The 13,429-nt window shown below is 43.2% G+C and overlaps 1 protein-coding gene across 1 annotated transcript; it reads right to left on the bottom strand.

The window, feature by feature from the left end:
* Nucleotides 1–5,718: 5,718 nt before the first annotated feature.
* On the bottom strand, nucleotides 5,719–9,624 carry LOC139921579 (hydroxycarboxylic acid receptor 2-like). Its single transcript, XM_078290906.1, has 2 exons — nucleotides 9,229–9,624; nucleotides 5,719–6,375 (listed from the first exon to the last, which is right to left on the bottom strand). Exons 1-2 carry the CDS (start codon nucleotides 9,622–9,624, stop codon nucleotides 5,719–5,721), a joined length of 1,053 nt encoding a protein of 350 aa, XP_078147032.1.
* Nucleotides 9,625–13,429: the final 3,805 nt, after the last annotated feature.

Here is a 13,429-nt window from a genome sequence, read left to right as displayed (position 1 = left end):
CGAAAGAGCGCACAAGTTACTCACTCTTTTAGCTGAGGTCAAAGCAAGCAGCAGAGCTGTCTTGACCGACAACAGCTTAAGAGAAGTCTGCGTAAGCGGTTCAAAAGTCTCCTTAGAAAGAGCCTCCAAGACCAAAGGCAGCTCCCACTGAGGGGCAGTGGAATGCACCACTGGGCGTTTTCTCCTAGCCCCCTGCAAAAAACGCTTCATGAGGGGGTGGCCGAAAACCGACCTCTCTCCAAACCCCTCATGGCAGGAAGAGATTGCCGACGCATACACTTTATTAGTGGAGAGCGCCAACCGCCTTTCCAGCAGGCACTGGAGAAAAGAGAGAACAGATCCAATTGCCTTGTAACTATCAATGGTGGATTGAGCCCTCACGCGCTGGATGGCCTGCACCACATCCGTAGCAGGTCCAGCACGCATCAGTCTGTCCCTCTCAGGAACCAAACCTTGAGAGGCTGTCCCAGGCTGGGCATCGCACCTATCGCTCCGTTCGCCTGAGACAATGCCCCCCAAAACTGGGGAACTGTCCAGGGTGGAGCCACCAGCAGCTGTCTCATCTCCGTGTACCACGGTGCCGTCGTGCGGTCCGGGGCCACCAGAATGAGCGACAGTCACTCCACTCTCACTCTCGCCAGCAGGGAAGGAATGAGACGGAGGGGAGGAAAAGCATACAGCAGCTTTCCTGGCCATGGCGCGTGTCCGAACGCATCCACCCCCAATGGGGGAGCGTCTCGGGGAAACAGAGAGAACCACAGGGGACAGTGGGCGTTCTGCCGGGTGGCGAACAGGTCCACTTCCGCCTTCCTGAATCGGGACCAAATCTGGTCCACTATGTCGGGATGCAATCTCCATTCGTCCTCCAGGGGCCGCCCCTCGACATGAGGTCGGCCCCCGTGTTCTCCAGGCATGGAATATGCAGCGCCTTGAGAGAACGGAGGTGCTCTGTGGCCCAGTGCCACAGGTTCTCGGCAGCCTTTAACAACGATGAGGATCGTACTCCGCCCTGTCTGTTGATGTAGGCCACTGTCGAACGGTTGTCGGTCTTCACTAGCACATCCTTCCCCTGTAACAGAGGCAGGAAGTGCTGTAGGACCAGCATGACTGCAGTCAGCTCTAGTAGGTTGATGTGGTGGTTTGTCCCTGAAGGCCACACACCACCGACTGACTGCCCCAGGCAGGTTCCCCCCCAACCCGTCAGGGAGGCGTCTGTGAACACCGACACGTAGGAGGTCACTCTCCCCAGCGGTGTTCCCTCCGCCAGTATTTGGGGGGTCCCCTATTACGCCAGGTCCTCCCTGGCTGTCGGGGGAATGGTCACCATGTGCCGTTTGTGACGTCATGGATCCAAACGCAATCTGGCAAACCATCTCTGAAGGCATCTCATATGGAGCAGCCCCAGTGGAACCACAGGGTGAGCCACCGCCATGAGACCCAGGAGCCGCATGACGGTCAAAGCCGTCACCGTTCCGCCCCGTCTCGCCCGCCGAACCGCCTCCAACACGGCCGTCTGTCTGGGTTCTGACACTCATGCCCGTAGTGTGGCGGAGTCCAGCTGCACTCCCAAAGACACCGCCTGTTGATGTGGCATGGGTGCGCTCTTTTCCCAATTGATGGCAAAACCTAACCTGGTTAAGTGCTGCACCAATTGCACTGTGTGGAAAATAGCCAATTCTTTCGAACGGGCCATGAGAATCAGGTCGTCTAGATCAGTGATTCTCAACCTCAAGGACCCCAAATTCAGTCCACATTAGGGCCACGGACCCCCATTTGATGAGATTTTGTCTCTTGAACCCAAATCTGAGAATATTTTTATTATCAGATATGATTTTGTCCAGAATTCCATGACTCTCTGTATTGTAGGTAGAGAGATAACAGAGAAACTATGATCAGAACAGTCATTCCTCTACATTCTCTAACTGTGTTCACTTCTTGTAAATTAAATAATGCTGAAGTTTAACAATTCATCAGTTTGCTGGGGACCCCCTGGATCCTCATCAAGGACCCCTGGTGGTCTCCGGACCCCCCGTTGAGAACCACTGCTGTAAATGTCTCAGAACATGTTACAATATCATAAAACAAGTTCATACTGACACTTCAGCACTGCATTAGTAATAATTTGACCTAAAATTAAAGTCACTTGTTATTTTTTGCAGCCTGGGTGCTGCTGGGTAAAATGTTGTCACATTTCCTCTCAGTCTGCAGCTCAGGATTTCAACAGGCATTCAGATGAAATGCGGCGCTGAGGCAGTCAGACAAACACTGGCCGACAGGACCAATACACAAAAGTAAAAACTGATTCAGGAAGTTCTGAAATCACCACTAGCCTGATCACATGACTGGTTTTCCACAGAAGACGTGTGGTTTGCCTTGCAGACCTCTGAGTATTTCTTAAGTAAAATAAGTTTCCGTCATAAAGGTTCCACGTTATTCAGTTTGCGTGATTCAGTTCAGCTCTGCTCCAAGTTTTGTCAGAATCACCCTGGCAGTATCTGAGATATTAGGTTTGAGTTTTTTTGACTTGTAATCATAGCGCCCTCTTCAGGCCAATCAGTATAATTTGTAATGTGAGCTGAAAACTTGTTTCTGTGCTCATTGTACTGTAGTGATATCGTTAATTGTTGGGCGTGTAAAACAGCTTCTGAAGTAACCAGAAGAGGCTTCAACTAGCTATGAGTGTTCATGTTGTCAGGAGTTCAAGATTTCTCTCTTAATTTGATTTATTATACAGAGATTATTGTACAGATTGTTGGATGTTTGTTTTGTGCCTTTGAGAAGAAAAGTGGATAACACTTTCTATGAAGCCCGTGTGTATAATACATTATAATCATACTTATAACACATTATAATGCCATCATAATGCATTATAAGTATAGTTATAATTATGCATATACAGTTATAATGTTATATAACATTGCTCATAATCTGTTATAAAGCTTTTTCATAACAACTTATAGCAGCATGTATCATAACACTTTATAATTACAGCCAAAGATCATAGTGTATTATAATACCAGTAGGTATAATACATTATAAACATTGTGGATAACGATCAACAAAACTGTCATAATACATTATAATGATTGAAGTTACACCTTATAATATGGTTATAGTAATAAGGTTAAGTAACAATCAACTTAGAATGACTTATAACTTTTGTTATGATGTTTTATAATGTCATTATAAGCAACTGTAAGTGGTCACTGACTGCTTTAAGTAAAGTAATGAAATGACTAAGCTACAAGCAGATATAAAACATTATAAGCTGATTATAAATCATTATAAGCCGTCATTGTCTGCTTTAAGAACAACACAAAGCACTTTGCAAATGCATTTTAATGTGAAAACAGCAATTTCTCAAGTGATCACAGATGAGTTTCACAGAAGCACAATCCTCATGTCAAACATAGTACTGTAAGAGTTCTTTTTTTTTTTTAACAAAACTTGTTATTTTGGGTGTAAACCTCTGAAAAAAGTATCATGAATGTCATAAAGAAGGCAGCCAAGAAGCCTCGCACGAGACATCTTTCACAGAAACAGCCGGTCAGATTAACAACTGCTCTGAAAACAGTTATTTCTCTTTTGTACAGCAAACACCAACAAAATAAGTTACATACATTTTACACTGACAAATATTACATAATTTCCATTGATAATTCATGTTGTATAATGTTACTACAACAGTATATTTGATTAGATATGGTTATAATCTATAAAATACATAGCAACAAAACTCGATATCTTCCTCAGCAGTCTGTGTTTACAGTCAATAAAGCAGAATAGTTTAAATATGGAAATGAAATCCCTGTCATGTTTGATTCTGCAGGCTGTAACTTTTTCTGTCACATTCACTACGGAGAAGCCAGGCCTTTCTCACCCAGAACTTTTTGAAGAAGACGATGAAGAAGAAGAACGTATCAGTACAGAATAGGTGTAATTTTTGCAAAAAATTCTAACATGTCAAGGAAGGATATAAAATCAGAGAAGAAAAGAAAAAAACAAATGAAATCAAAAAAAAGAAGGGAAATAAAATGAAATATACAACCAACAAGAACAGACCGCCATGGAGGAAATTTGGTCAGTGAGAGAGTGCCAGTGTCGGTTTTGGACAACTTTCGGTATATCGCCCAGATTTGGGAGAAGCCTTTCAGCTGCTCGGTGTGTAAGACACAAACACTTCAATATCGGCAAATTACATGATTATTAATTGTGGAAACATGAGTAAGGTGTGCCAGAGATCTGTCGATGTTGCTGCAGTTCCTACTGGCTGCCGATAGAGGGCGATAGACATAAATCACTTACTGGCCCTTGAAACAACACATAAAGCACATCGCTTTATGTGCTAAAGGTGTGATTTCAGAATGGAGAGAGAAAGAAACAATTCTCCAGTCTCCTCTGCCGCAGCAACAGATAACACACAATCACCGATTTTGGGGTTTTAGACACCAGTTCAGCAGCACTTTTACTGAAAATCAGCAAAATAACAGCAGTAGAGTAGGACATCCTTGTCTTCAACCACGGGCCCCCTCACATTTTTTCGTTTCAGTCCGTGGCTTCAAGCAGGAAACTGAACTCCTGGCACAATAAAGATAGGTTATTTTTTATATATTCATTAATTATATATTCATTAATAGGCACAGAGCTGACAAGACGGACAACAAACCAGGCTGCAGAGCAACTTCAGGAACAAAGGTTGTCAAAATTCATTCATTGATCACCATCAGCAAACTTTTGTCGCAACAAATAACAAGATCATACAATATATTGAATTTAAATTCATTTTGTATAGATACACTCACAAGTCCAACTATTGTATTTCCATGCTTCACAGACGCTTCAATAGACCAGAACTCGCAGACATAGTGACAGATTTCGTCCCCGTCTCCTCCCACAGTTTCTACACTTCAGATACACATTACGCATCAAAACATTCAGCTGATTGCAGAGAAGTGCGCTATTACTTTTCTATGCAATAGGTTTTACAGTTTTTGAGATATTTGAGTTTTATTGCGATGTATTTTCCAACACAAACTGATGTCGGAATGTTCAGAGGGGGTGATGTCATCAACTGCCATGGACACCTGCAAATCGTTAGAACACAGGTGTGGAGTGTGTGTGTGTGTGGAGAACACACACACACACACACACACTGTCTCTCTCTCCCTCAACCCTCCTTATTTGGAAGATGGGTTGACAGAGAGTGAGACAGATGGCGAGCCAGTTGTCCTCTCAGGTGTGACATCATTTTTCGTCCCATATAAGGGATTGTGGCCCCGCCCCCTTTCAGTCTAATGTGAAAATGAATAGAGGAGTAAAATTATGTTAAAGCACAACCTCCAAAACCCTAACCCTAACCCTCCACACCATGGCTGTTAGAAAAATAGTTTTTAAAAATACAGTAACGGATTAAAATATGTTTAACTTGGTAATGACTCTGTAATAACATTGTGCGTATGTCATTTCTACTGACATTATTTCACACATTTTACGAACAGAACGATTGACTAAAATCCCATTCATTTTCAACATAGGAGAAAAAAAACAGATCTGGATAGAAACCAAAAGCCCTGAAATGACGACAACACTGGAGTGGAGAATAAGAGAGACAGAGAGACAGAAAAAGAGAAAGAGAGAGGTGAAAGGAGGGTGAGGGGGAATAAATTAGGACAAGTTTAAAGGGGGCCTCGGCCATCGCCTCACGCGCTCTGTCGGCCCTCACAGTTCCTGCTGCGCTGTTGACTGAGTTCCAGACGAGGCCGCTGCGGCCTCGCCGTCGCCCGTCCCCCGACCGCAGCGCAGGGCGGCGGGCAGCGAGCTGCAGAGCGCCTTCCTGAACATGGAGCTGGAGAAGCAGTAGATGATGGGATCCAGGGCCGAGTTCAGGAAGTTCAAGCCGAACGACACGATGGTGAGCTGGGTGAAGGTGTAGAACGAGGCGCAGTCCCACGGCCGGTACGATCGGATGATCCACAGCCCGATGGTCGTCAGCGTCCCGGGCAGGAAACACACGGCGAACACCCCGACGATCACGGCGCACACCCGCATCGCCCTGCGCACCTTCTGAGCCTTGTCCATCTGCCGCCGCCGCAGGATGCAGGAGATCCGGGCGGAGCAGAACAGCAGCATGGCCAGCGGGATGAAAAACTCCAGCACCAACAGGATCCGGTGCATCCCGACCAGGATGATGATGGCTCGCGACGGCTCGCTGTAGGAATTGAAAAAGACACACTGGGTGTTGATACCGCTGCCCTTGATGCAGTTGTAGGCCAGCATGGGAACCCGAGGACCAATCATCAGCAGCCAGATGAACGCCGCCACGAACCCAGCCTGCTTCTTGTTCATGCGGTTGAACCGGTGATGGGGGTGGACGACCTGGAAGAAGAGGAGAATGAAAAAGAGAGTTTAGATAGTTTATAATATAACAAGGCTGCAGAAAGACTGAATACGACACTTCCTGCTGGGTCACAAACTGAAGACTGATCAACAAACTGGGTCACCTGACCAAGGGAATCTGATGTTGAAAGACCTGAAACACCCAGTGACTCCACTTTACTTCAATGATGAAGAGCAATACAAGGACAGATTGGTGTTTTAGGAGGATTTCTCAGAGGCAGAGCTGCTCTGGAAGCAGAAATAATTTGATTGGTTGAGTTAAACCTCAGTGGGCGGAGCCAAAGAACCACAGATTTTCTGTCTAAGTAACATTAGACTGAAGCTCAGTGAAAAAGACGAGAGGTAAGGGGGGAGGAAGCTAATATTATGAAGCCTAGCGCTCTGCTGCTAACTGAAACAATACAATCTACCATACTAAGTTATCTAGGTCAGGGGTTCCCAACCTTTATTGTGCCACGGACCGGCGCGTACATAAAAAAAACAATCGCGGACCGGTGGTCAATTTTAATATGCATCGTAGCCAAAAAAAAAGTGCATTTTAAAAAGTAGGCTATTATTAGGCTATTATTATTGTTTTACAATGGTTAATTTACAATGGTTTTAGTTGCGCATATTTACTCACCAGCGGGTGGCAACAAAGGCTAATTTTATGTAAATAACAGCCTATTTCAACGGTCAGACCGCTTCAGAATTAGACATTTCTTCGTCACTAAAGACATTACTTCAATACCCAACTCACACAGTGATTTCAGCCTATCATTTAAGTAAATGTAGAGGTCAAGCTAGCTTTACAAATATTAATGAGCATAAACTTACTGATATTCGTGTCAGTGAGACCCTGGGCTTGCTTGCCGGTGTTACACCGAATTTGGTGACCCATCAGATTCTGTGACCTGCCCTGATACTTACCCTAACCCCAACCATCTCACTCCTCATGCCAAAAAACCTAACCAGCCTAACCAACACTGCAGGTCACAGAATCTGATGGGTCACCAAATTCGGTGTAACACCGGCAAGCAAGCCCAGGGGTCACAAGAACATCATACCGGGGCGTGATGGTTGACAATGAGATGCGCAGGGTATTCCTCACATCCAGTCTGCTTCTAAGTCTGTTCTTAGTGGCAGTAATTTCCTACCATGCTAGCTGCTTTTTCCCCCAAAAGTTCACGGCAGATGTCTTTTGCAGCGGGCAGAATTAACTCCTCTCCGATTGTAAAGGGCTTTTTAGCTTTGGCAATTCGGTGAGCAACGAGATATGAAGCCCTTGTTGCAGCGACGTTTGTTTGCTTTTCTTTTTGGTAACATTTTCCGGTTGTGCATCACCATCTCTTTTACCCGAACAGCCTCCATGGAGGTTTGCTGAGGCCCGCTCATCTCTGCCTGTACACTGCGATGTGCGGTGCAGTTCGGAACCGAACTAATGAACCGCCAAGCCGACATTCAAAACTCCACCGATCACAGGGCTGCCGCTAGTCAAAGAAACTAATTTCGATTTTTTGATGTTTTGGATGAAATAACATGACTGGTGTAGGTGTGAAAATTAAACACTTTTTGAAAAAAAAAAGTATGATAAAGAAAATTATAATTCTGCAGCCATTCCACGGCCCGGAAGTAGCACCTCCGCGGCCCGGCACCGGTCCGCAGCCCAGGGGTTGGGAACCCCTAATCTCGGTTAGCTAGCTGACCTTCAAGTTCAAACTAGCTATACTAGCCTATAGCTAGCTAGATAAGATAGTTAGCTAGCTGCTGACCTTCAACATCATGAATGAATTGTGGTTTATATATTTTTAATTCAGAGTTCCTTCTTTGCCATTGAAGTTTGTCAGTTAGGTAACTTGTACTTGTAATTTTCTGGTTCTTTGGCTCCGCCCACTAAGGTTTAACTCAACCAATCATATTATTTCTGCCTCTAGACCAGCTCTGCATCTGACAAAGGTCCTGGGTCGGATTCGAACCTGGGAGGTCACACCCACATAGACCACTGAGCCGTGTAAGACGGTTTCCCCCACTCTTTTCAAAGTGATGTATTCAATAAAAAATGTAAAGTATTTGCAAAATGTTGGTGTCTGTCAGTTTTATTTTTGTCCATTATTATAGTTCTTATTAGGTCTACTTAGTCAAAATCTAACCTTAACCATGTGCATTAATTTCAAAATCAATGTAATGATCACAAGGAACTTTATTGCCACCCAAAACCAGCAAGAAGCTCCATCAGACACTGGTCACCAGCCAAAACCAGCTGGTCACCAGCATAAACCATCAAGAACCATCATTAAGCTGGTCACCAGCCTAAACCAGCTGGTCACCAGCAACAACCACCATTCAAAACCAGTTGGTCACCAGCATAAACCAGCAAAAACCACCATTCAAAACCAGCTGGTCACCAGCAAAAACGACCATTCAAAACCAGCTGGTCACCAGCATAAACCAGCAAAAACCATCATAAACTGGCCACCAGCTAAAACCATCCTGAAGGTGGTGACCTACCTTAAGCTGGTCACCATCAAAAACCAGCATGACCATCATGAACTGGTCTAAGCTGTTTTTTTTAGCAGGGGCCCCATCTGAGAAATGTTTATTAAACTAAAACTAGCAGCAATTTTTGGCCAATGTAGACTCCAACTTAACAGCCCCAACCTTCCAAACTATAGATAGGGAAAATCCAGGTGAAGACTAACTGCCTGTCATGCCTCTTGATTAATGTAATTCCACCCTGATGATAAGATATTGGAGTTAAGATACTGTAAAGTCATAGGTGAGTTGGGTAAGCTCGGTTCATGAGCAAACAAAGTGTAAAAAATGAACTTAATAGAATGTAAACTCTTTCTCCACCTTAAAGTAGCGGTAGATGGCCACCACAGTCATGAGGCCGATGCTGGCTGAGCGGTTGGCGAACAACAGGAAGAGGTTGATGCGGCACCAGCCGTCTCCAAAGACCCAGTGGCCCCTGATCAAGGCATCGATGTTCAGCGGCACACTCACTAGAACCAGGAAGTCAGCGATCACCAGGTTGAAGAGGAACAAGTTGTTGGGATTCCAGGTCTTCAGTCGGAAGCAGAAGATCCACAGGGCGACAGCGTTTCCCAGCAGCCCCAGCACCATGTCGATGGTGAGGATAGGCGGCAGGATGAGGCGCTCCAGGCGGACTCGCGGTGGCGGGCAGTCGCCAGCAGTCCAGCTTGTGATGTTTGGCATCATGGTGGTGAAGTTGCTGCTAAGCTCCGGCATTTTGGCAAAATGGAGCTCTGACTTTGTCTCTTAGATGAAAAATAATGTTGTGTTGGTCAGTTCTGTCTAGACAGAGCAGCTTGGTCAAACTAACGAGAACAAGCCACTCAGTTTGGTGGCAAATTTTGGCAAAACAACCAAAAGGTGATCGTTTTTAAAATCCTTTCTTTGAAAGTGATGGGTTTGGTATCAAACACTGTGGCGCCACACTGAGGAAAGCTCAGAGATGGAGCGTATTCAGGACATCTGACTCCTGACTTCCTCTTTTCACCTTCTTCCTTATTTCAGGAGGCTGAAATCTGTTGAAAAGAAACAGATAAGAGTTGTGTTTGTATGTTGAGCACTTCCACTTTTTCAAGGGTCAGAGAAAAGGGAATTTTGGATGAATTTTTGCACTTTAGGAACATCGGTTCAAATCCAAACGTCTGTATTTCAATAAGAGACCAGGCTTTTATGTCAAAAATTTTAATCAGATCTGCCTTGAAATGTAGACATGTTGACAAAATGTACTTATTGTAAGTCACTTTGGAGAAAAGCGTCTGCTAAATGACGTAATGTAATGTAATGTAGAAATTTTATCTTTAAAAAAAAAGTGAATTATTAATAATCAACATCTATATTTAAGAGCAGTTTAAAGATGCTATAATGTTGTTCGTGGTTCGATCTGTTGCTGAATGACAAGTGATTTCTCACCTGTTTAATTTAACAAATTCAAATATCTACCTTCCATCTTCAAATATTGCTATCTATAAACCATAATACTGTATATTATCAGTCAAATTAAACAAACATTCCCCAAATTAAACATGACTAGTCGTATTAGAAAACTACAAAAATATAAAAATATATAAGAAATAATGGCCATTCAGATTATTTATTCTTTTGGTGTCAAACAATAATTCAGGAAACATAAGCTGCCAGTCAAAAGTTCAGACCCACCTGACTGAATGTTCTGTGTGTTTCATTCTCTTAAAGCCATTCTGATCTAAAGGCTTCTGCTTAAATGCTTGAAATGAGTTTCTTAGACAAATATAAATAGTGAAGTTGATCCTATGTATGAATTTCTTTCCAAAGCCTTTGCCTTTCCATCAAGGCAAAGAATCTAAAATATAAGATATATAAGTATAGATATAGATATATAATATAAGATATATAAATATATTTGGTTGCTGCATAATTCCATTTGTGTTATTTCATAGTTTTGATGTCTTTGCTATTATTCCAAAATGTGGAAAATAGTAAAAATAAAGAAAAATGCTTGTGTCCAAACTTTTGACTGGTAGTGTTTCCTAAATTTTTTTCTGACACTGAAAAATAAATAGCTTGCACTTGACTGGAAAAGTCTCTGACTTTTTGCACAGAACTGTATATAAATAAATACCAAAGATATCAAAATATATTAGACAAACCAATTATATGAATATACATGTGGTTTAAAATCTATACGACTATAATCCATACGCTAAATATATTCTTGTTAAATGTATCTAATAAAATTTACACAGACATGTAGGTTTACATTTACATATAGGTTTAATATAAAGTTATTTGTCTCACCAGTATGTATTATATTGTATGATGGTTTCTGCAGCAGGTGTTGGACGGGATGGACGGGTGTATTTATGGGGTTGACTTCTTGTTCTCAGGAGCTTTCATCACGCCTGTCCTGACCGTCAGCCGTTACCACACCGCCACACTGTAAAAAATGAAACCTAAACTAAGACCTCCTGCATCAGGAGAGGCAGCAAGAAAGACACTCCAAATTTTTGTGAGTATTTGGTGTGGTTTTATTGAAAAATCCGAACGGCTCTAAAGACCCATCGTGTCGTTTGGTTATCAAGTGTCTCAGACTTGCAAACTTATGGCAAGCAAGATGGGTCAAAACATGTATACCTTAATGCGTATCTCATATAACAAATGCGTTCAATAATGGCCAATCAAAAGCATTGCAGCCTAGGACAGACCAATCAATTTGATTCTGTACATTTCTTATTATACACGTTCCATATCGTCGCTGTCGGGCGGAAACCTTGTATGTCCAAAACCGTAACTTTTCAGGAAATGAAAAAAAACCCTGTGTTTTTAAAATAACTGAACGCCGCGTCGTCAAAGTTGTTATTGTGTCTTTATATATGGTCAGTTACTTTCATGTGTCATTATTTTATTAATATTTTACCGAAATCAAGCTCAGATGGAGTTACGAGGTTTTTGAACAGCGAATGTCGAGATACGTGTTTCGTCCGTCATTGATTAGAACGGCATTAAGTGCATCGCATTACGTTATCATCAACTTACAGGTTACAAAGTTTATTGTAGCTATGTGTGCTCTCAGTTTTTCCTGTCGTTGAATACATTTGGCCAAAATCTCTTGTTATAAAAGATTAGTGCTATGAACAGGCTATTGAAGACAGTATTGGTTATGACTAGACGGCAAAATGCCAGACTAAACTGCACTCCAACCTACCGTGGTTTGCCTGCACTCTTCTCCGCTCCCACGTCTCAGGCCTCAAATACATAAAACATTAGCCTTTATAGACTTAGTGTTTCTTGAGTAAAGAAACGCCATACTTATTCAAACAACCAGTTCTTTATTCAGCTCTTGCATTGCAAACAACCAGAGACTGTCTCCAAACAGCTGCCTGCTACTGCTGTGTTCTTCTACAGTTGAGTGAAGCAACTACCAACAATTCTGGCTCAATACTGCTGCCTACTGGAGGGTGTACAAAACTGAATGCAAGACTATTAATTAAGAACAATCTATCTACTAATTCCAGGAATCTGTGTGTGTATAGCTGCTTTTCCACCGCATGGTACCGGCTCAACTCGACTCGACTCTACTCGCTTTTGGTAGTACCACTTGGTTTTCCACTGCAGATAGTACCCCCTCAATGTGCCCCCCCCACAACTGGTCGTCATAGCGACGCACACTAACGTACTATTCATATGTGAAATTGAGTATGTAGTGCGTTCCAACTGCATAGTATGTGAATTTTGTGTACGCGAGAAATGCCCAGATGTATACTAGATTAGCAAGAATTTCTGAGTATGCGGCGTGAGTTTACTGGACATACTCAACCGCCCCAAAATGCATTGCGTCTCTTCAGACTGCGGAATGGCGGACTGCGAGGCGGACGGTCTCCGAAAATGTCGCAGCAGATTTACAAACAGGCGTTATTTGGATAAACTGACCACATATTGGGAATCTACATGGTTACTTTCTTGCCTGGAAAAATATTAAAATTTAATAAAGTGACATATTAACAGTCGTAGAGCCAAAATTACAACAGCTTTTAGCCTGCTTTAAAATCTCCGCTATCGCTGCCGGCAATGATGACGATTCTCTCTGACCAATCAGTAGTCTGCAGTGTTTTCACGTCACCTTTTGGTATCGCCTCAGCTCGCTTGGAACCTCGACGGAGGTGCTACCAAAAAAAGTACCAGGTACCAGGTAATATGGTACCTGGTACCTGGTAATATGGTACCTGATACCTGGTACTTGCCCAATGGAAAACCAAAAAAGGCGAGTAGAGTCGAGTCGAGTTGAGCCGGTACCATGCGGTGGAAAAGCGGCATATGTCTGTGTGTCCTTCGCATATCTCGAGAACCGTTCGTCCGATCGACTTCACACTTGCCGGGTGTATTGCTGGGGACCCGAGGACGTGCAGTGTCGGATTTGGTGCAATTTGACAAACATGTATGATAAGAGTCTTATCATACACGTTCCATTTTATGTGGAGAGCTGTTCAGTGTTGCCGGAGGTTTGTGCTCTTCTAGACTGACAGTTGACAGGGCTGCAACTTATGAT

Source organism: Centroberyx gerrardi, chromosome 20, assembly GCF_048128805.1.
Source record: "Centroberyx gerrardi isolate f3 chromosome 20, fCenGer3.hap1.cur.20231027, whole genome shotgun sequence".
Taxonomy (NCBI): Eukaryota; Metazoa; Chordata; class Actinopteri; order Beryciformes; family Berycidae; genus Centroberyx; species Centroberyx gerrardi.
This window is presented reverse-complemented; position numbering and strand designations above follow the sequence as displayed.